Raw genomic sequence first — 23,500 nt, 5'->3', positions numbered from 1 at the left:
TGAGATAAATCAGGCGTGTTCCAAGATCTACATACCATTTAATTATTTTCAAAGTATATGCATGCATGTGCTTATCGAGGTAATAATAATTGTACTGGCCATAAGACCGACGATAATCGCCCCTGTATCCAAAGCCCCCGGCAGCACACTCCGCTTTGAGCATTTAAGACCTGCCTTTAAATTGCCCACAGCACCGAAAATCATTATTCGAGTACTCGATCGGCTGCAAGTGCAGTTTCCACCTTTCAATATACGCGAATCGCTACAACGAGTTACTTTCTCTATAAAGCCACGATAACAAGGAATTAAGCACAAGAACACGACTGAACTCACGAAGAGCAAACGTATTCTGTCAGCCTACGCCGTGTAGGTTCGCACACTTCAAAGCGCGTTAATACACGAGGCACGTAACGTGTTGCACCGCGCAGCCGCGCCTTCCTTCGTGCGGCTGTGGGTACAGAGCGGCACGCGCTCTGCCACTTTTATGGCGTTAATACGCTTCGTTCTGCGTGCACACATTTGCACATGCGCTTATTCCAACGGGTGAGGGTAATTAGCTAAGCGCACGAAAGGAAACCGCTGCTTTGCAGTGATTGGTACACCTGAGTGCACTCGCAATGTTTACTAAGGGAACATTGGAGCCCCGTGGAAGTTGTCGGCGAAACCTTTCGACACAAGCTGCGACGCTTGAATCGACTCAGAATGCGGAGGCAACGAACACCTCCAAAGGCAATGCCAGCGCAGTGCCCCGAGTGTTTGCGTCTGTGCACGGATGAGATGCCGGCGGGAAAAACTCTCTACGTCGTGTTGTGGCGCGCAGCCACTGTTTTTCGGCTTAAAATCTCTCGCAACGGCACCGCACTACACGGTCCCGCATAGAAAGTTTCCTCGAACAGAATCTACGCATCTCACTCGAGGCTCACGTGGAGCGCAGGCAAATCCACCGCAAGCATTATTTCACCTACACGCAGCCTCTGCCTGCCTCTGCAGAGCTGCTGTCGCCATTTATATCTGACCGCGCACGCACCACTTTGCACTGCTGTCGGCTAGACGCGTTGACGCAAGGCTGCCGAGCTTGCAACAGACGCCCGCGCGCTCACGTAAATACAAGTCTGCGGACCTTTGGTTGGTTTGCTTAGTCTGCCTAGTCGACGTCTATATCGCCAGTGCATACGTGTCCCACACAGGCGGGGCACCGTGTCGAACGAAGGTCCCCCCCATCTGGTTGGCGTAACTAGTAAATCTAGCGGATAAACGTTGGCCAAGAGGCTCACTCTCTCGGCCGTTTAATAACGCCCCCTCTGTCTCACCCTGCGCGCGCAACGGGAGGCCTGTCATCGTGGACGCAGTACGTGCCTCTGCGCAGAAGCGACGACGCTGTGCATAGGCGCGCGCTTTGCGAAACGCTCAAGTTCTTCGCCCTCGCGCGAGGCTCGTCCAAAGTGCGCGATTAAGCGGGGCAAAGGGGGAGCTTCGTAATGAGACGCTGACTATGCAGCGTACCCTTGCGAGAGTGTTTTATGGCCTCCTCGCCGGTGGCTGGCGTCGAAGAGGCAAGCACGGATTGAATGAACACCAGCCCTGGTAAATTAATCTGGCAGTCTGGTGACGCTGCACAACACTTCCTCCGCACTCGGGAACTCATTAAACTAATCCCTACTTACTGGGGCACAAGCTGGATGGAGAAGGACCACCGAGCGTGCGGACAGAGATCGGCGGCTGCAGAATAAAGCGCCTGCTTTCGTATACTGTTCCAGACGGAAGATTTGGCACCGTGCACTGACATCGCACAACACATGGTGAGGCTTACTAAAATAACGAAAAGGAAATACCTCAATATCTGCAGAACAGATCGGACGCCAAACGTCGCGGTTCTTGCCAACATCATTTGCACCGCTACAGTAATGCAAATAAAAATTCAGGGGGGGCACTTTGATGACCTAAAGTGCGGTGAGGCAAAAGCCTCTAGCACGGTGTTGCTGCTGGAGACAATGGAGGGCATTCGGGAGGCATCCGTCTGATTCGATGATTCGACGCCTTTCTGCAAACACTCTCCAGCGTTCTTACGCTAGACGAGAAGTATATATATATATATATATATATATATATATATATATATATATATATATATATATATATATATATATATATATATATATATATATATAGCCCTGACGAAGGGAATACCATTCCCGAAACTGTTGGCACAATAAACCTTTAAAACGAACAGTCGCGTTTGTCGTAATACTGTACTTACACTTGTAAACTGGCGCATTGGAACCCCTACAGAATACATATATATATATATATATATATATATATATATATATATATATATATATATATATATATATATATATATATATATATATATATATATATATATATATATATATATATATATATATATATATATATATATATATATATATATATATATATATACGTTGGCAGGAAGTAGCGTAGTCGTTAGCACGCTCGGCTGCTTAACGGAAGGATGGTGGTTCGAATCCCGGCGTGCAAAAAAATGATTTTTCTTTTTATCGAGTCAGTTTAGTCATCGGTGTGACACGACTTGAGACCAGACATGACCTGAGACCGGATAAGGTCATGCCCGCTAGTGTGAGCCATTAAAGGCCTTAAAAAGGCCCAATACTTTTCGCCTGCTCTCCGGAGCGGAGTTGCGTGTACGGGAGGAAGCGCATGGCCTGTCGGCGTAAATGCGCCGATGGCTCGTTCCCGTGTTTCGGTTAAGCGTGGTGAAGACTGCACGACTCCTCGGCCCCGCAACACTTGAACCGCACGTCCTGCGAAAGGGATAGCAGTTACCCTGTTTCGAAGCGGATCGTAACGCACAGCACACACGCACTCCTCGCACGGCGCGTAGAGGAGGAACAAGAGGCGCAGCGGCGACGTCTCGTCAGAGCCGACAAGACGCTGCTGTCGAAGCGGCCTCGCGTGATTTATTGCCGGCGAAACAATGGCCCACCTTCTCGTTCTTCTTCCTTTCGCGGCACAGAGCGCGACCTTCGCGCACGCAAAAGGAAAGATCGAAACAGAGGTGAGTCACACGCTCGCCCTTGTTTCAGATGCGCAGCCATTTTTATTCCCCACGCATGCTCTGCGGCCGCCTCTGATGGATTGCGTAACCGAGCCGCTGGGTTGCTCGTTTTTGATCGGGGCGATATTTCATTAGGCTCGCTTTCCTCGCTGTTAAACTTTCAATCGCTTTTTTCCCCCGCGTCTGCGCATCGGCGTGTTGTTGCCGGGACCATCACTTCTCGACCTGTCACGTTTTCTATTTTTTTTTCTTCGAGCGCGGCCTTTGAGAAGGAAGGTTCTCGTCGACATTAAACGGAATCTCTGGGACAATTTTGCATCAGGCCTCGCGTGGTACAGACACAACGTCAGCGGTAGTATTCATGTTTAAGCAAATCGCTTCTCCGCCGATGACAGCTGCACGCTCAGACAGGGCGGTGACAATGTTACATTACTTCGCTGCCAGAGTTGCCAACAAGAACTGACTTTCGTTGCAGCTGCGTGGCATTCAGCGCGTAAGCAGACTTGACTTCGGCGTTTGGGACGAAAGCTGTAAGACGAATTTCTATTCATGACGCGCGGGTCGGTTGTTGCGAGTTGTCTTTATGCGTGTACTGCCCCATTGCCCCATACAATGCACTATATATATATATATATATATATATATATATATATATATATATATATATATATATATATATATATATATATATATATATATATATATATATATATATATATATATATATATATATATTGCTTTTGCCCTTGTTTTATGCTTTCTCTCTGCTTTAATTCATGTCTGTGAGCGCAAGTTAACGGCAGCGCGCCCCTTTCCACCCCTGCTAAGCTTCATCCGTTTCAGTTGTTTACAACATCCGTTCATCAGTTCTGCTTGTAAACTATTAAAAAAAATTGTTGTCGATTTAGCATTGCTGACCACAAAATATAGTGCGAAAGCAGGTTTTTGCAGGTGCCTCAAAGAAATGAAAATTGGTTGTTGGGGAAATGAAATGACGCAATATCTGTCTCGCATCTCGGCGGACACCTGAACCGCGCCGTAAGGGAAAGGGTAAAGGAGGGAGTGAAAGAAGGAACGAAGGAAGAAAGAGGTGCCGTAGTGGAGGGCTCCGGAATAATTTCGACCACCTGGGCCGCGTACCTGAAAACGTGATTGAACCCGCCGCGGTGGCTCAGTGGTTAGGGCGCTCGACTACTGATCCGGAGTTCCCGGGTTCGAACCCGACCGCAGCGGCTGCGTTTTTATGGAGGAAAAACGATAAGGCGCCCGTGTGCTGCGCGATGTCAGTGCACGTTAAAGATCCCCAGGTGGTCTAAATTATTCCGGAGCCCTCCACTACGGCACCTATTCTTCCTTTATTCTTTCACTCCCTCCTTTATCACTTCCCTTACGGCGCGGTTCAGGTGTCCAACGATATATGAGACAGATACTGCGCCATTTCCTTTCCACCAAAAAAAAAAAACAATTATTAAGGCGCACTTTCTTTACTTTCGCGGCTTTTGCACACAGACAGAAATTTGACACGAGGCATGATCGGCTGCGGCGACAGCGTAGTGCTCTCGTGCAGTGGCCAGCGAAGCTGGTCTGTTCGCGCCGCCGCGGGTCCTAAACTCCGTCGTGGCAATATTTATTTCTCCCAGTTGGCCAAGGTCACCCTCAAGGTCAAGCTTCACACAAGGTTCTTGGTTGGGACCGTCTTCAGCGGTGCTTTCGCACACAAAAAATAATAATAATAAAGCAATGTCAGGAAAGTTCGCAGCGATCAGCAGTTTCAAGCTTGGGCCGTCGGAGAACGTATAACCATCGATGCACATTCAGACAGCATCTTAACCTTCCCAGAAAATGGAACTTTCAATAGAGGCATCCATCATGGCGAAATTACATAACAGTAACCTAACTGAAGCCAGCGCCCAATGACAATTGCAAAAAAATGCGCGCCGGACTGTGCTGAAAGTCTGACAAAAAGTTAGCATTCCGAAATTGTTTCATTAACCGCGGCGGATCGATATAAAACCAGCTGAACTTAAAGAATACAGCTTGGTAAACTATCATCAACAGAACAATCGTAAATTCACAGCTTTTTTTTTTTCTTGCTGCTCCGGATACGCAGCTTAGGAAGACACGAACAAGGGAGAAACAAGTTGAATGAAGCCCAGTGAACGCTCCACTTGCACAGCAAATCAACCAATCAGTTTATCCAGGGATCTCACTGGGTACTGAAAGACCGGAGAGCGGTTAAGTACAATAAATAACTAATGCCACATACCTCCGCGAGTAACTCATGCGCTGCCTCATACCCCGTCCAGGACGCGCAAGGAGGTCCAGCATGGCCGCGTTTCGATGGAGGCGAAACGCAAAAGGCACCCGTGTGCTGTGCGATGTCAGTGCACGCTAGAGGTGCCCGGGTGGTCGAAATTATTCCAGAGACCTCCACTATACGGCACCTCCTTCTCCCTTTCCCTCCCACATTCCCTTTTTCCTTTACGGCGCGGTTAGGTGTTTCCCTAGATGTGAGAGAGTTAGTGGGGCCTTTTGCTCTCCTCAGAAACAGTTTTCATTGTCACGTAAAGCACCCCACACTGCCAGCCAATTTGCACCGTGTGCACAACTGTCCAGGGTGACCTCAAACGTTTGTCAACAGTGTAAGACCGACGAACACCGGTCAGGTGCAAAGAGTGCTCGTCTGCTGCGCTGGTCGGTAAAGGCGTTTACACTCATGCTGCCAATACAATTAATATACATTTACCTTTATTAAAACAATAATGCAGTAATAATAAAAATAGTATGGACTTCCGAACCGCGCATTGAGGGAAGGAATGAATGAAGGGTTGAAAGAAGGGAGAAAGAGTCGTCGCAGTCGACCAGAACATGATCGTGTTCGCATCTCCGCCTCCATCGAAATGGGGTCGCCGCGAGCGGGGTTCGATCCCACAACCTCGAGCTCAGCAGGCGAAAACCACTGAGCCGCTCGGCCACCGTCAGGCGGCAGCGAAGAACTCGACGACGCGCGCTGCTGCCGTAGAGGGATGACCGGCGCCCCGTTGGCATCCCTCTCTGCCCGCGGTCCGCGTCGGTGATGTCATGGGTGACGTCATGGCCGCGCACCCACGCGGTCGCGGAAAGGAAGGAGGAAGCGTATAAACAAAACGAGCGAAAGGGGCAGGCAAAGAGGAACCTGTCAGCCGGCCCGACGAAAACATCTGCTTCTCTCCCCGACGCTATTCGAAGCGCAATGCCCATGCAACAACTGCCGCGGGAAGGACAACAACGCTTTCGGAAACGCTCTCTCGGCGAGCCATAGCGCTGCTCAGTTTGCCTCAGTAGCGCCTGAGATGACGTTGCCTTTGCTTGTTTTACTCTGCTCCATCGGGGATTGGCAAAAACACAAACAACTTCCACGCCGTGTTTTGGCGGTCAGGTAGCAACGCTTGCAGAAAGAAAAATAAAAGGGGTGGGGTGGGGGGGGGGGGGGGGGGGCTTGGTTCTCCTGGAGAATTCGACGTGGAAAGATGAATGATCAGATTGAACTCTTTCAAGTTGAGCCATACCAAACTGTCTTTTTTTTCGCGGCGTGGGTGCCTGATATAGGATGAGGTAGATTACTTAGAGTTTGCATCATACGGCCGTGTTGAAGTGCTAGTGCATGAAAGAGACGTCGACAAAACGGTCGAATGGGACGTTCTTCGCAGCATGATGAAAAACGCCGAGTTTGGGACAAGCTTGAGGCTGCTCAAAGGAAAACGTCCCTCAGCATTCAATATAACCCTTCTCCCATAGCGCAGCATGCGCACTGCAAGCCACTTCCCACTGCTCACTTCCAGGCGGTAGGTTCGATTCCGGGCCGTAGTTAGGCGTGCATGGAAAAAGAGGACAGCAAGTCCATGTCGATGAATTCCGAGATCTACACTACATCGTTGTTGAGGGCCACAAATAATCAGCGCTCTTCTGCCCATGCGATTATCCGTAACGGCGGCCCAGCCAGAAGATCGTAAAACGGGCTAGTGAATACGAACGCACTGTCACGTTTCGTATACACATTCCCCCCCTTTCTGCAGACACAAAGAAATACCGGTTTCCGGAAACTGGCGTCCGTTTCGAGACCGTACTTCTGTCAAATGATTAACCGCCGGCGAGCGACGCCTGCGTACTACTGCACAGCTAGCCTAGCTGCGCAACAGTCCGGAGAAGTGGAGAGAGAGAGAGAGATAAACCAAGAAAAGCGCGAAAGGACAGAGGGCGCACATTCCTCGCCGTCCAAATACACGCAGACACACGCACGCACTACGCTAGCCGCTGATGACAGCCGCGGCGAAAGCAGCAACAAGAAATGGCCGCAGAGGCGCGCGCACACGCGGCCGCTCACGCTACGCGCCCGAGAAGCATTAAAAAGCGAACAGGAAAGCGCATTCCAGCCAGACGCCCGCTTCTCTCTCTCTCTCTCCGGTAACAACACGCGAAGAAGGAAGGAACTGGACGAGAAGGGAGGGGGAGAGAAAAGCTTAGCGGCCGCGCGAATTTTGTCGGCTAGTCCATGGAGAGCGAAACGGTGCGGAGAGCGTATTCTTCATAGCTCTTTCTTTTTTTTTTCTGCCTCGGAGTGAACGCGAAGTCCTCGGCGGTGTTCTTCCAGTTGTATAAGGCTACGGACGACATGCCGGGGTCGTTTCGCGCCTATCTCGGGCGCTGTTTTCTCGCCCCTTCTTCGTTCTCCACACGCCTGGGTGGAGAGGGGCGAGGAAGAGCAGGAAGGCATACCTTGTCTCCTAGGGCGCAGCCACCGCTATCTCTTACAACGTGCCCGTCAGGCCAACCGCCGCGGTTTGTAACGAACGACTGCGAAAATGTACTGTTCAACCCCCCTACTTGAACAAACTAGTCTGGTCTAGGTGGTACTGTGTATTGCCCTTCTGCCAAGGAGAGATGGAACGGAACATGCCGATTAGAGCCACCCCGTGCAATAGTTGCGTTGATCACACCTGCAGTACGGAAACGAAGCAACGATCTCCTCTGTGTATGCCCGCGGCAGGCGCCCTATATATATATTCTGACGAAGGCCGGTCTCCGGCCCGAAACGGCAAGAAAAGTACAGTGTCTCTTCATCACGTCAGTTTTCTTTCTATAATCCAGCGAAAATAGATTTCTTGGCATGGTCAGTAGTAGTATAACCGTAGACCAACGTTTGAAACGATTTATTGACGTTATGACTGTGGAACGGCCTTAATAATAATAATAATAATAATAATAATAATAATAATAATAATAATAATAATAATAATAATAATAATAATAATAATAATAATAATAATAATAGGTTTTGGGCGAAAGGAAATGGCGCAGTATCTGTCTCATATATCTTTGGACACCTTAACCGCGCCGTAAGGGAAGGGATAAAGGAGGGAGTGAAAGAAGGAAAAAAGAGGTGCCGTAGTGGAGGACTCCGGAATAATTTCGACCACCTGGGGTTCTTTAACGTGCACTGACATCGCACAGCACACGGGCGCCTTAGCGTTTTGCCTCCATAAAAACGCAGCCGCCGCGGTCGGGTTCGAACCCGGGAACTGCGGATCAGTAGCCGAGCGCTCTAACCACCGCGGCGGGTGAACGGCCTTCGTAAGAATGAGACATTCGTCAGACGAAGGACGTTCTACGGACGAAACGTCAATAAATCGTTTCAAACGTTGGTCTATGTATATGTTATGAACGCGCAGCCGCCGTATACGGCTCTACCGAGGTGACTAGCCTTCCGTAAAGTAGTGCGCATGTTACAGTGACAGGATAGCAAAATGTTACAGCCATTGCGAAACGCAACGCACAAAAATTGCGTTAATGTACACCGAACAGGGTCCGTCGGTAAAATAATTGATTTTCAGCAAATGAAAGGCACGTGTAACCTTCACTTCTGTCGACACCTCAACCGCGCCGCAAGGCAGGTAAGGGAGGAAGGTAGGAGTGAAAGGAGAGAGAAAGAAAGAGCCGTAGTGGAGAGCTCTAGAAAAATTTCGACCACCTGAGGATCTTTAACGTGGACACATGGGCTGGTTTTGCGTTTCGCCTTCATCGAAACGCCGCCGCCGCGGTTGGCTTCGAACCCGGGTACTCCGGCTCAGTATTCGAGCGCCCCAACCACTGAGCCACCGCGGCGGCTAAGCCGGCAACGCTGCGTGTAGTGAGAGCAGTTAAGACGAAATAAGAAAAAAAACATACTCTTAAATCGGTTTCTTTTGACGTCACGAACGTTCTAACTGCACAGCGCAGTGTAAACCTAGTTCTCGTCGCAGGCGGCTTTCCTGATAATAGCATAGTCTCGCGCAACGCGTAAAATGAAAAGTCCTTCACAGTTGTGCCTTTTCAAATTTCTGATGTACCGCCACTTCTATGCACGCACTTCCGATTTATGTGGCTAATGTTACACCTTAACTATACGGTCGGTCGGCGTGAATGTCTTTTGTTCAGTCGTGGGAATTGATTACGCAGATGCTTTCTGGAACTCTCCCTTCCGCGAGCTAAATGTAACGGGCGACCAAATGCTGTGCGAAGTTTCCAGAAAAAAATTTCGCATACAAATTCTATCAAGAGAGCCACTGCGGGGTATTCCAAGAGCAGCCTTCCATTCAGAAGAGCTCACGATTCTGACAGAACGCAGGTGACCGCTGCACGAACGGCGCGTGGACTTGAGCAGCACAGTCGCGACAAAAGCAAGCGCCTGCTCTCATAGAGAGTTGCTACTGGACAAAACAGGCTTCCAGATACGGATAGCGGCATATCGGTGGTGTTAAACGCCAACTGTCGACACACGCGGCCGCAAAGAGATAGCTTTCAGTGCGCTGGGAGTGTGGACGCATATATCGCGAGAACGAAGAAAAAAGGGGCACGGCGGCGACGTGACAAGCACCCTCGAACGTGCAAAGCGGAGTGACTCTACTTGACGAGTAGACTGCCCCGGCGTTTACGTTTTCACCTCAAAGCACTTATTCGTGCAGTTTCCGTGTTCTGTAACGCCGCGATTCAGAGAAACCTGCGAACCTTCCAGGTACATCAGAACCTCCCGTAAACCACTGACAACTCTACCCATGGTGGGAGGAGGCGTGAACGCTGGGTATTGGAACGAAAAAATTAATCCACTTCATTGTGTCAATCCAGCAGAATTTGTTAAGTGTAGTCGCGGATTCGTTGTCATAGATCGTTAAACTCGCGGCTACCTGTGCAGTATCCGCGACCAGCGCTTATTTCGACCACCTGCGGATCTTTAACGTGCACTGACATAATAAACTTCAGTTGCAAGTTGGCGCCCGTCCTGTTGTGTTCGTGCCTCTTTGTCTTTGTCGTTTTAGCGCCGTCCTAACTTCTTTCACTGACATCGCATATAGCACACGACGCCTTCTGCGTTTCGCCTCCATCGAAACACAGCCGCTCGTGTGCTGTGCGATGTCAGTGCACGCTAAAGATCCCCAGGTGGTCGAAATTATTCCGGAGCCCACCACTACGGCACCTCTTTATTCCTTTCTCCTCTTAGTCCCTTCTTTATCTCTTCCCGTACGGCGCGGTTCAGGTGTCCACCGAGGTATGCGAGGCAGATACTGCACCATTTCTTTTCCCAAACAGCCAATTCAATTCAATTACATGCAACACCACCTAGTTTCATACACAACGGATAATCATTGTATTTCATAGTGCAAGCCGGGAGAATTTATTAGCTGACTTGGTAACATCTCGGGTACGAGTAAAGTATCTGCGATCGGCGTTTCACTGCGGAATTCAATAGCAGCGAATGCGTGCAACCGCACTTAAAGACTACGCCATGAACATCGGGTGCATGACGCCGAGCTGTCATCGTGCACCGCGCGGCCTCCGGTGCGGCGCTGTGCTAGCGACGCGGGAATGCAGAGTTGCCTGCCGGGAGGGAAGGAAGGAGACCCGTGTGACTAGAATAAACCCGATGACCATCGCGCGCCGCGAAGGAGGCAGCAGCGAGACGCCTCGCGAAGCAAGAAAAACAAAGGCTGAGCGGCGGCGAGCGCGCGCCATCCTCCTTACCGTGACAGGTGCCTTCCTCGTGCGGCTCGGCGATCCTGCCGACGGCGACGTCGGCGAGGCACTCGAGGGGCGCCTTGCACACTCCACGGCGCCGGGTGCCGCCGCAAGGCAGTCCCGGCGCGCCGCGCACACACTCGCGGCAGCAGCCGCACCGATCCACGACCAGCTCGTCCAAACACTTGAGCTCCTCGTCGTCGCCCGCGATCGCCGAGCACCACTTGTTGGTGTCGCACTGCTCGTCCGGCGGGCACGACGACAGCTCGAAACCGTCGTCGGCCGCCTTGGCTTCGGCCGCTGCAAACGCCGCGCACGAAGACGCGAGAACGAGCAGCAGCAGCAAAATGCTCGGGGCCGAGAGCAGGTGCGACGCGCCGCTCAGCTGTGCGCGCCGGCCACCCAAGAGATGCATGGCGGAGGAGGTCTTGTCGTCGAACGGCGAAACGAAAGCAGCGGCGGAGACGCTGCTCCTCCTCAGTCGGGCCGGAAAGCTTCGCTGCTACGCTCCGGGACGAAACACAACATGGGACGTGACCGCCGCCGCCGAGTACCCACCACCGACGACAACAACACCGGCGATGCCGCCGCTGCGGCGAGGCCAAATTCGTGTACGGCGCACCGAAGCGGTTAGGGGGACGCGACGGCACACGAACAACACAGCACTCGGAGGCCAAGTCGCTGCCCGTGAACGTCCTAAGACGACGCACCTGGAGTCCCTCGGTGTTTGGTATCCGCGATCGGCTTCGGGACGCCCTTCAGGACGTCGGAGGATCGCCGACGCTGTGTGCGGGGGAATACGACGCCTACAGGCCCCTCCTCATCATCGCCAGCAGCGACGTCGTCGAACGGCGGCAACAACTGACAAGTGCGCAGACTGTCTTCGCTCGAGGAGCACGCTCCATGCACACGTCGTCTCGCGACGATAGCAGACGACGGCGCGCTAACGGGGGCCTGCGAGCTACTCTGCGAGCGCACGGCGAGACCGCAGACGATGTTCTGATGTCGGCCAGCGCTGGCAGCGGCGGCGATGCTGCCGCTGTTCGGCCGCCTCCGAGATGGCGCTACGGTCCCACGAGCTGCGCGTTGGCGAGGGCGCAGTTGGAAATCCTCTCTCGAGGCCCTCTCTTTCTATCCTCACACCTCCGTCCCCACCTGTTTTGTGTTTGTTTCTCTCTGTCTGTCTGGTGATGGTTGATATCGGATGCACTGAAAGGTAGGAGAGAGGGAGAGTTAGAAGAAAGATGTAGGAGTGAGGGAGCGGGTAATACAGACTCCGGCGCTTCGTTCTCTGTTCTCTTTCCGTTTTCCATTGCTTCCGTTTTGCTGTTCGGTTGTGGCGGTGAGGGGAGTGTTAGCCCTAGTCCACTTTCCCACCGGCGTTATAATAAAGTGTGTGCTTTGCCCGCGTCATAAATACTTCGCCTTTTTTTTGTGTGTGTGTGTGTGTGTGTGTGTGTGTGTGTGTGTGTGTGTGTGTGTGTGTGTGTGTGTGTGTGTGTGTGTGTGTGTGTGTGTGTGTGTGTGTGTGTGTGTGTGTGTGTGTTCGGGAGGTTAGGCTCCGTCGGTCCCGCCTCCTCCCACTATACCCCCGTGTCCGTGAACGGGGTTTTATTGACACTCCCACGGGCTCAGCGCACCCGATCTTGACACGGTGCTGTATTTTGTATTTGGTCCCACAGGGGCGGCATTATTAGACGAAGGAACACGGGGGGAAGACAGAGTTGTCCTTGTCTGTGTCGGTTGCTTGTCGCTGCTGTAGTGCATCCACTGCTTACCTTTCCCTTCCAACTTTCCTTCTGGGGTTCTTTATTTTATCCCCCCCCCCCCCTTGTTTTTTACACGGCGCTTGTGTAGTGTCTTCGATGGTTTTTCTATCGCTATCGACAGGAGATTGCCGGAAAGTGGACTGCAGTAGCGCACGAATTGAGGAAAAAAACACTGATATCGGCGCGAATGCTTTGCGTGAGGAGATCTGTTTTCTTTTTTTTTTTTTGCCTGCATCCTATAACTTACGTTATGTTATGTATAAATATAAACAAGGGCAAAGAGAAGCGAAAGAAGAGATCATCGTAGCAAGCAGTCATGTCAGTCGCCGTTGCTGGTTGGCAATCTGTAGAGACCACGGTAAAGAAAATTGCATAGCATCTATGGAACGAACAATCTAGAACCTCACGATAATCTTCTCATCACTGCGTGCCGGTGTTTTTCGCTTATTTTGTTGTTACGCCGTACTGGTCGCCTACGCCGAACGCTACACGGCTTTTTGTTTTCATTAATGCTGTCTTTCTCTATTTTTTTTTTATTTTCCCTTTGCACTTTGAACCCCCGTACTTATCTCCTCTCGGCAAGTTTAAACTTTGCAAGCTCTCTTTTCAGCGGTCCAACGCGTCCACTCCTGCCACACGCGCAGAGCTAACCCAAGTGTGTAGAGACAAGCTTCCCTTCCTACGCATCGGCGATACCCCAACGTGTTCGTGCGTGCGCACACTCGATAGCAGGACGCTCGGTCTTCTCGGTATCCCCTGCCACCTCCGCTGGGAAGCTGCTTCGATGCGTGGACCCTATCAGCGCCCGCTCACGGGAGTAGATTCCCACGTGAGCGTTCCATCTTGATCGGGTTCTCTTGCTATTTGTTTCGTTCGCGCTGTCTGGCCGCAGGAAGTGGCATCGCTCCGAGGGCGTCTGGAGCGGCCGTCTGTCCTTTTTCACTTTGATGCACGATGCGTGCAGAAAGCACCGGTAAGGTCGAAAAACGATTCCCCCCCCCCCCCCCCCCCCCCCACACACACACATACACACGAGCACAAAAGAACTCGTATTCCCGAGTGTTTAACCTTTTGTTGTCACTCAGTTACAAACTTGATCTTACCAACTAAGGCACGTAGCATCAAACCCGATTTTAAGAACAATCTCGGACCCCATAAAACGTAGCTCTGCAAACTTGGAGCTAGACTTGATAGGGGGTGCTACTGCAGTGTCGGCCCTCGGTGGAAACCGGGTTCGGATAGGCGCTGCACCCTGCATAAGGAAGACAAGGCGTAGACTTACTTCTTTGGTACAAATAGCTTGGTTTATTTGCAATCATTCACACCTTAGGAGATGAAATATGAAGAAGCCGCTTAGAAAATATGAAGAGAAGGACCAAGTCAGTGGCACCCGGGGTGAGATGTGGATGGTCCGGCGGCCGACCAACATCACCGTTCATAATATTAACTAAATTAAGTTTAGAGCCGACAGCGAGTTTGTAAATTTCCCGATCTCACGAAAGCACGCGTATTCCACAAAAGTTTGTTTTGGGTTTGACGCATTTACAAAGTTGTTTTTTCGAATTCGAACAGTATGTGACTACATCAATCTCTATTTTGGAATGTTTTCTCGAGGATAACACAGGAAAAAAGCTTGATAAGTGCCAAAGACAGAGAGAGACAGAGACGTCTGTAATTCAAAGCTAAGTCTGGGGTTTGTTGCTCTTAGACCTGCTTCGAAAGAAAGGTTAAGAGAATATTTATCGATTGATTGATTGACTAAATGAATTATTGATTAGTTCGTTCGTTCTCACCCATTCATTATGGAAGAAATTCGGGACGAAGTATGTTGGTGAACATCAATCAGTGGCCGCTAAGTGCGCGCACACACAGAGGCACATTATAAGCCTTGCAGTTCTCCATGTTTCGGAGTCCGAACTTAAGACTTCGCAGCGTTTGCTACTGTCTTTCTTGCGCTTTGTACAGCGCACCTGGTCCCCCGGTACTCTGCACGGGGTTCTAGTTCCGTTGTGTTTACCCGCGTACTCGCAATATTCATTCCGCCATCTTCTTGTAAGATGGGAACATACGGCTCAGCACACAGCCCAGCTCGACCCTCGGCGCGAGTTAGCGAACTGTGCGCGATAAGTTACTCACACTGGCTCCTAGATGCCGCCACTTTGCCGGCGAGCGCTTGTGGGAGGATAGTGACCAGGGCTTTTCTTTTTTTTTTACCTCTCTTCTACACATTTTTGTTTCTTCACACTACATACAGCCTCTATAATGATTAACGGGACACCCCAGGTAGCGCCAAACATTGTAATTATGAAATGCTATGTAAATTTCAGTGACGTTGTATGTTGCATTGGAACGTTACACAAATGCTAAATATTAACAAATAACGTAATGCACTGCATTGAAAACGTAAGTTTTACATTCAAAGTAAGATTTATACTAATGGTGATTATAAAATATTATTGTAATGTAAGAAAAATTGGCAAACAATATTATACGTTGAATAATTAGCATTGGATTACCGCTCCAAATGAACATTGTTTTAATAAATTAATCTGAAAGTTATTATAATGTTTGAATCACAACTATAACACGACATTACAAGTATACTTCAGGCACACGGGTCCCAGAATATTCCCTACTGTTCTTACGGTATAGATGTTTTTCACCTAGCAGTATTTTGCAACTAAATCTCTTACATTGTGTCTGCTATAGATTACAGGCACGACCTCATTATTTTGTTAGCAAGCATTTCTTATTACCCATTCGCCACTATCACTCAAGGGACGCCCCTCAGTAACGGCTACATAAGCTCGAATTCAAGGTATCCGAGGATTACCTGATCCCTGATATAATATCTGCTGCTGGTCCTTGGACCCAAGATATTAAACATATTTTTGGAATATGGCGGAATGCTAGACGCACTCTGGCACGGGTCGGCCCGGCATTGCACAGCCTCCGGGATCGGCCTGGGGCATATGGGCCTATTAGCGAGCGGCGCCTTTCCTTTCTATCTTTCCTCTCCTATCCTACTTTCAGCACGCGGCAGCGAGCGTGGCTCGGCTTGAGCCAGTAGGCAGGCCCGTGTACTTTCCTTTCTATTTTCCTGGCAGCAGCAGTACAGTACAGTACAGATATCCGTTCGGAGCTCAGTGCATGAGTTGCATGTTGTGCTGTGTTGTGGAACTCAAGTGTCGGTTGGTCCATGCAAAGCGCTGTTTAAGGCGTGTACAGTCTAGCGCGATTTGAACTTTATCACGGTCGTCCGGTGTGGGATGGCGTTTAGGGATAGAGTAATCCTTCTGCTATCTAAGCTCACTTATTCGTTGCAGCTTTCTCGCGAAAATAACGCTGTTACAGCATCTTAATCAGACTAGGTCAAGCCTGAAGCGTTCACCTTCAAATCGCGTTAGACTGCACCTTCACAATAGGCAGGCCGGAATGCTCCTGCATGGAACTGCTTTGCCATCTTTTTTTAATGTTGAATATACGGTGTTTAAAAGTAACTAATGTTAGGGAAAGGTTATGTAAATGTTTTTTTGTAGCTCTACACAAACATTAGAGAAAAATGTCATTAACAGTATTGAATTAACGCCTTGACCATAACAAAAATGTGACTTTTTTGTAATGTTTCCGTGCTACCTGGCATGGTAGCGAAAACAAATTTCATCTCCGTCTTTGGATACCGCCTGGAATAAATACAGGCAGCCTAATTTTAATTCTCCGAACTGCCCAGTGCACCATGAATCTAATAAAGAAGGCGTACTGGATGAAGGGAAATTAAATTCCTTCCCCAGAGTAATGTTTCCTGAACTCTTGACGCCGGGTGCTCGTAAGCTGGTGTAACCCTCGGAAATAGCACATGAGAAGATTATCACGACTGAACCATATAAAATTTTCTCACAGAAGTAATGTGTGTATATTTCAGGCAGGGTTTATGCACAGGTCCCGTGTCCTGCTGGTAGACAAACAAAAAGTTCTGTGCTCGCGCTGCTGTGAAGAGCAGTGCCGGGAATCAGACATTTGCGCAAATTACTGCAATCCGCGCGCGCGCGGATTTTGAAGCGAAAGTTTCACTACGCTCGGTAAAGGCGATTTCGTCATGCGCTGCCAGTTGACCTTCAAGTGAGCCAGAGGTAAAGTGTAGCTATAGGCCTTACGATATGTGGTCCATCATGGGGTCGCACCACTTGACTTTTGACCTTTCGATTCGCCGGTAGAGGGCGGTAGAATAGGCAGCAGCGTTTATTGGGTGACCAACCTCTCGCGATCAACCACTAATTGCACTGCCCCCTGTCAGGGTGGCAGGGTGGGCGCGCTGCCCATTCAGTGTGCGGAACGGACTCAGCATTACGGATGCCAAGCCGCGTCTACTTGCCCGATACACCACATCTTTCGCTCTCTGACCAGGTTCAACAGCAGTTAAGCCACAGCTATTTTTTTTTTTTTTTGGGGGGGGGGGGGTGGGGGGGTGGTAAAGAGGATTTACTGCTCGAGCAGCAAAGTGTATTTGCAGAGCTGCCTCGCGTGATGACAAGCGGCGTAAAATGCGCGATCAACCGTTCAGCTTTCGAATTGGGGCTAGTGGCTAACCGTCCAACTATCCACGCTGTGCATTGCGCCACTTCTGCACCGCAGTGGCGGAGACGCTCACTCCGTGAAGCTTTTACGGCTTTTTCGACCACACACACGCACGAGTTCCCAAATGTCTGTCCGTTCAGCGGGCAAGCAATCGAGTGAGCTTCTGCTGGGCTATCCAGTGAGTCATCCAGCCCTGCCACCCTTCCTCCGCCAACCTCTAAACTTTCGCACCTTCCCCATCCTCCAGCCACTCTTTCGCTGTCCCACCGCAATATTGTCGACGTTATTTTATCTTTCGTTCTGGTCCGTGCTCGTGGTGTTCTGTTGCTTCCGTTATCTCAGCTCGTTGTTCGAGACGCCCGGCGCGGTGGTCGTCTCGGGAGGAGCTGCGAGCGGCGGCGCAGTGGCCAGCGATGAAGTTACTACCCGTTGACCCCCGTGCGCCCTGCCTGCCTCATCGCTTACACGCGATTCGGACCAACGCGGGCCGTCTTGTTTCCTTCTCTGTTCCCGGGAACGACCAGAACGAACGATTTGACAAAAAGGCTGGAAGCGGGTGACGCACAGCGGCATAAGAAGCGTAAAGCGAAGGACACAACAGCCGCAGCCGTGTGTGGTGTCATACGCAACGTCAGGAGCCCCTTTTCACTCTTTCATTCTCTAATCCCCACTGGCGTGCGTGTGTGGGTGGCCGTTCGTTCTCTATATAGCTGTGGAGTGAGAGGAACTCTGCGCGCGATGGCGAGGCGATAAGACGAGGGACAGCAGAGAGAGCATCAGAGTGAGTGCGAGACGAACAGGCGATGAACTCGTTCCAACCCTTGGACGCGCCTCAGGGAGCAGAAATCTCTCCTCGCGAAAAAAGCGTGGGCGCCCCCACTTTCGCGGATGTGCCACTGCTGCTGATGCGCATTTCACACACGCCGGGCCGACCAACGACGTGCAGAAGAGAATGGAGGGAGGGGGAGCTACGCTCGCATGCGGTTGCGATTTCGTTGTATTTCAACGACGCTGTCTGCTGCCTCGGAATTCCCGCCGGCCGCTCTTTCTGCGAGCCGCCAAGTGGACAGAAAAAAAGCGAAAGGAAGATAACGAGAATTTCGTCTGCGCTATGTGCAAGTAACAACGAGCGCAGTTTTTTTTTTTTTTTTTTGCTGCGAGTGGAAGGATAAGAGGAAGGAAAAAAAAGAAACAAATGGGAAAGAATGGCTGGAAGCATGGGAGTGCACTTTGTATAAGCCTAGTGCGCGTGCGTCAAACTCCTTTGCGAAAGATTAGAAGGTAGAAGTAAATGGCTACGCGCTGTTGCGACTTGCTTGCCTTGGGTACGCTTTAGCACGGCGCGGCGAAAATGGTCTCTGCTGTCGAAGCTGTTGAGCAAATGAACGTTCGATGCAGTGTTCCTATTTGGCCCTGGGATGCAATGTGTTGCAGAGGATTTGCACTCTCTGCGCTCGGACGGACAGGGAAACAGGGCGGCTGGTTCACTCCTTGCACTTCTTTTCTAATCCCTTCGGCAGGACACCTCTCTTCGTCGCATACATTTTTTTTGCTTGCGGTCTGCACGAAGTAGTATCGTTCTTGACAAACACAAGCTTTTATTGCGCTATCACTTATAGCGGCCATTTCCGGCATGTAGCACTCGTGTGTTTGGTTGTCTGAAGCCTGCTTCTGCACTCTGTATATGTTTACGAGCGTATTTCTTTGGCGGAGACGAGAATGCTTAATATCGCTTTTTATTGTCTGCTGGACAGTCCTAGATCGTTCTAAACAAGCTTTACGCCAACTGCATATCACATATACCGTACGCTAGGCGAAAACTTCGTCGCCAGAGCGGCTCGCGGTAACCTAACCTGGCTTAATTCTATCTCCGGACAATTCGAACTGACGCTTTAGTTCCGTAGAGATCACGTGTATTAATTGAGGCCGGTCGGGCTCCCCTTAATTCGAACCCCGCTTTATTGAAACATATTTGTTTTCCCACTTGAGGTCATGATAACAACGATGAATTTTTATGGCGCGACGGCATCTGTGGCCAAAGAGCCACAGATTCTTCTTCTACTCATTCTTCTACTCAAGGTGGGGTCAAAGACCCATTTCCCAAGCATTTCACCCCGAAGAAGGTGAGCACCAGGCAGGGGAAAGCTTGTACCCATTGTGTCACCGGTGGGTGCCCGGGGCACTGGGGATCGAACCCCGCACATGCGAGGCGGATGCTCAAACGACTAGGCTCCCGCTGCGGTCTTACCATTCGAGTTCATATTATCTAGATTCGACTAGCTTAACCTGAGCTACCCGACTAACAACCTCTGCTCTCAGCCACGCTCTGGCCATGAGCAGTGTTGTGGAGCAACGCCCTGTGCCCACCGTCTAGACGCGTCTGCTGCTCGCAAAGGCACGCGAGCAGCAGCCGTCGCATCGCTGGGAATCGCGTATCGCAGGCGGAACAATGAGCCGCGTGACGCTGTAGAGGGCGCTCAGATTGCGACCGCCTGCCTCGGCTCTATTTTCATCCAGCGAGTTCTTTTTTCCCCCGTGCGACGATCGCCTCCTCGAGTTTCTGGTCGTCCCGGCGAACATCGCAGTCGTTTCCGAGCATGCGTGTCTCAGAGTATCGTCTTCCCGGCCATCACGCCATGGCCTGGCTGCCTTTCTCCGCGCAGTCATCGCATTGTTCACGCTGAGCTTTTACTGATCTCAAGGTGGTGCTAGGTTAAGCAGGGAAGCACGATTGTAGCAAGCGTTGCTTGCTCTCCTGCTTGTGCGTACACACCGCGCATGCAAGCCGACGTGGTGGCTCAGTGTTTACGGCGCTCGGCTGCTGACCCGAAAGACGCGGGTTAGATACCGGCCGCGGCGGTCGCATTTCGATGAAGGCGATATGCCCGTGTACTGTGCGATGTCAGTGCACGTTAAAGAACTCCAGGAGTCTAAACTATCCGGAGCCCTCCACTACGGCGTCCCTCATAACCTGAGCCGCTTTGGGACGTTAAGCCACATTAAACCAAATCACGCATGCACAGCCATTTCTAAGAAAAGTGCTCCGTGGTATTTAGTAATCTCAGTATCTCATGGGCACGAAAACCCGGTGTCGGACAAAAAGTGGCGGCGATAGAAAACTCGCTGCGGTTTCAAAAATGTGGCGTCATCGAAGGAGGGGAAATACTAATTGTTAGGAAGTAATAGTCAGTACTTGTACTTGCAACTGCACCAACTATAAAGGAACAAATTAGAATTTTAATACAGGATTGCAATGCTTTCGCATTACCCGCACATCAGTTATCTAAATGTACAGGTAAACTTTTTTTATGCACGATAGCGTCCTTTACGTGTGGTCCACCTGGGCCGCATGCGCGTTCCTTGCAACCACCTCGTTCTGGGCCTCCTTTACAGTCGCGCATGCGCACTGCCCGCGTCGGGACCAGCTGCGCTTGCGTGAGGGCGACGTAGACGTTCGACGCGAAAGCGGGAGAGCGTTCCTACAGCAGCTAGCGCTGCTAAACGATTTTTCAGCGCGCACAGCCGCATAGCTGCATAGCGCCCGTAAGCTGGGCGAGAAAGCGGGTCGCCCAGCTATCGCCGACGTCCCTCTCTCGTTCACTCTTTTGCGCCCGTGCCGTAGGGCCAGGATTTCCGTGACCTAGAAAATAATCGGTGGGGGCACATTATGAGTGGAATGCGATAGCACTAGATTTCACATTAGTCGCAGCTTGTGTTGCAAATTCTGTGCACGTTTGCGGAAGTTTCTTAGCGCTAGCAGTGGTGGGATGACCATTGTTCATTGACAACTAATCCATAATTTCCTCATTATGCCCACTACTAATCCTTCTAAATCAATCTACTAATCTTCTCTCGATTAATCAGCTGTTCAGAAGAGTATTGTGCATATCTCATTGCCGCCCTTCGGGACCTTCCCGTGGGAGCCGCCTTGCAGCGGAGAAGGGGCGGCGTAGTCTGGTGGGCGTATGTGATTAGGAAGTTTGCGGGCATAGGGTGGCTGCGCTGGCATAGGGCAGGTTTAGTTGGAGGGACATGGGAAAGGCCTGTGTCCTGCAGCGGGCGTATAGTCAGGTTGATGGTGATGATGATACTTGTGTGTCCTTGTCTTTATCATCCACAGCGTGCTCACGCTTTTCAGGTATATGTACTACCTGAATGCTCTGTATTTGTCTAGCTTCCTTCCTGCATAGCCCTAAACCTTTCCTCAAAGTACATTCTCTCTGTGCTTCTCTGACTTAAATACCTGCCCGGCCCATATCTCCCTCTACAACTTCATTCCCCGTTTCTCCCTAGGTGTAGGCTCCCGGCGCTAAGCGGCCCACTGCCCTCTATTTCTAGCCTTGCCTGTATATCTGCTTTCACGTACACTACTGCGTTAGCAAAAATACATGCCCAGGACTATACCCCTTTCCATATTCGGCGTGCTATTTCGGAGTTGTTAATGCATCATAAAGTTCTGCGTTTCATTATTTATGCATTCATGATGATTGACAACGCCGCCGTGCAATGATCCTAGGCGGCGTTCAAAACTTTTTCAGAGAGTTGCACAAAAGTTTCAATGCAGTAAGAAAGTATTGCGAAATCTTTCAGGGAGTAATTTCATATTAGCATACGCCTGAAGCCAGCCATAATGCTAAATTGTAGCTAATTAATAATTACTCCCTTAAAACATCGGAACCAGCTCCATCTTGGTGCATTCCTTACAAAGGCTGCTGGCAGGGGGCAGCACGAGTTTCCAAGCGATTTATAATGTTGCTACACCGCGGTCCCGAACACACGTCCGTTGCATCCCCCGAAGCCCTGGAGCTGCGCGTGGCTTATGGCATTAGTTTGGACGATGGTTTGTCCCCAGGCTGATCCACCAAGGAAAATCGGCCTCACAACTTCTGTTCCTTTCTCCACCCCATCTCGCCGACGTTGCCCAAAGGTTCGAATGTCAGGCGCACTTGAATACGTTCACGGTGCGAGCAGTTCTAGGGTGGTGGCCGCATTCGGGACTTCCTCCAGTGAAACGGCGATGTTGTCGGAGTATCAACAGCCGAACTGGCAGTTGAGCATACGGATGAATTATCTGCTAACTAACATTATCTCTAAGTCTTCTCCATAGGAAAACAGGATAAACAGTATTCATCCCAAAGAACAAGCCTAAAGGCGTTCTATTCCACCCGCAGGAACAATTTACAGAACATTTTCTTATGTGCCGGTTTTCCGTTTATATGACATTTTGTTCAAACAAATAATTTTGCTACGATACTTGCGGAAGTGTGATTTCGAGTCTGGGACGCTCAAATCAGCGCGATTGTGAAAGAAGCATTCCTGGATATGTTGTCGTTAAAGTGTGAACTCGTTTCAACGAAGCCGTGAAGTCGTACTAAACGTTCTTCGTCGTAAGGTCTCTTCCTTTGCTGCAGACCTTACTAGGTTCATTGAGTTGCTTCTTCTCCGCACCAGAGGTGCCCACCGCCCGAGACGGTTGCTTTGTTCGATGACCGCAGACTTCTTTTCCGCACCAGGGGTGCTCCGTCGTAGACGGTATTGCGACGACTCAGAATGCATGCGTTAAGGGGAGTATGAATTGACTGTATTATACGAAATGTTTACATTGCAAGCACTTTGATATACATGAGACAAATTTAAAACGGTAAAAAGGCTTAAGAACAAAAAGGTGGAACTGGCTAACACTAGGGGAGGCCCCTACTCGGCATAGCCGAAGATGCATTACATCTGACCTTAGCCCAGAACCTTTTCCAGGGCTCCGGGCCCTGGTTTTAAAGAGCTAAAGGCCCAGCCCATCCCTTGTATCACCTAATCACAACGAACTAACTCATGATTAGTTTACAAACTGCATGGCACGCCTTCCAGTTTCGGCAAGGTTCAAAACCATCTCCCTAAAATACACAGCAGAAAAAGAGCATCAAAATCGCTATAAGAAAATAGATTTCGGGAATGGACCCTCGAAACGAGTGGCCCACCAGGTTTACGTGCCACGCCCCATACTTCCGCAGCATGATTCGAACACATCCTACCCGCACGTGCAATCGGTTTCGTCGAAGCTCGTCAACCCTGT

The 23,500-nt window shown here is 50.4% G+C and overlaps 1 protein-coding gene across 1 annotated transcript in view; it reads right to left on the bottom strand.

Moving 5' to 3' along the window:
• LOC144133543 (cysteine-rich motor neuron 1 protein-like) overlaps positions 1-12,298 on the bottom strand; it is a 148,762-nt gene extending 136,464 nt beyond the window's left edge. The window contains exon 1 of the mRNA XM_077666711.1: positions 11,096-12,298. Within this exon, the coding sequence (XP_077522837.1) occupies positions 11,096-11,504 (409 nt within the window). The 5' untranslated portion in view covers positions 11,505-12,298. The remainder of the gene's footprint in view (positions 1-11,095) is intronic.
• Positions 12,299-23,500: the final 11,202 nt, after the last annotated feature.

This window comes from Amblyomma americanum, chromosome 5, assembly GCF_052857255.1.
Source record: "Amblyomma americanum isolate KBUSLIRL-KWMA chromosome 5, ASM5285725v1, whole genome shotgun sequence".
In the NCBI taxonomy this organism is placed as follows: Eukaryota; Metazoa; Arthropoda; class Arachnida; order Ixodida; family Ixodidae; genus Amblyomma; species Amblyomma americanum.
Note: the sequence above shows the minus strand (reverse complement) of the source record. Positions and strands in the feature narration are given on the sequence as shown.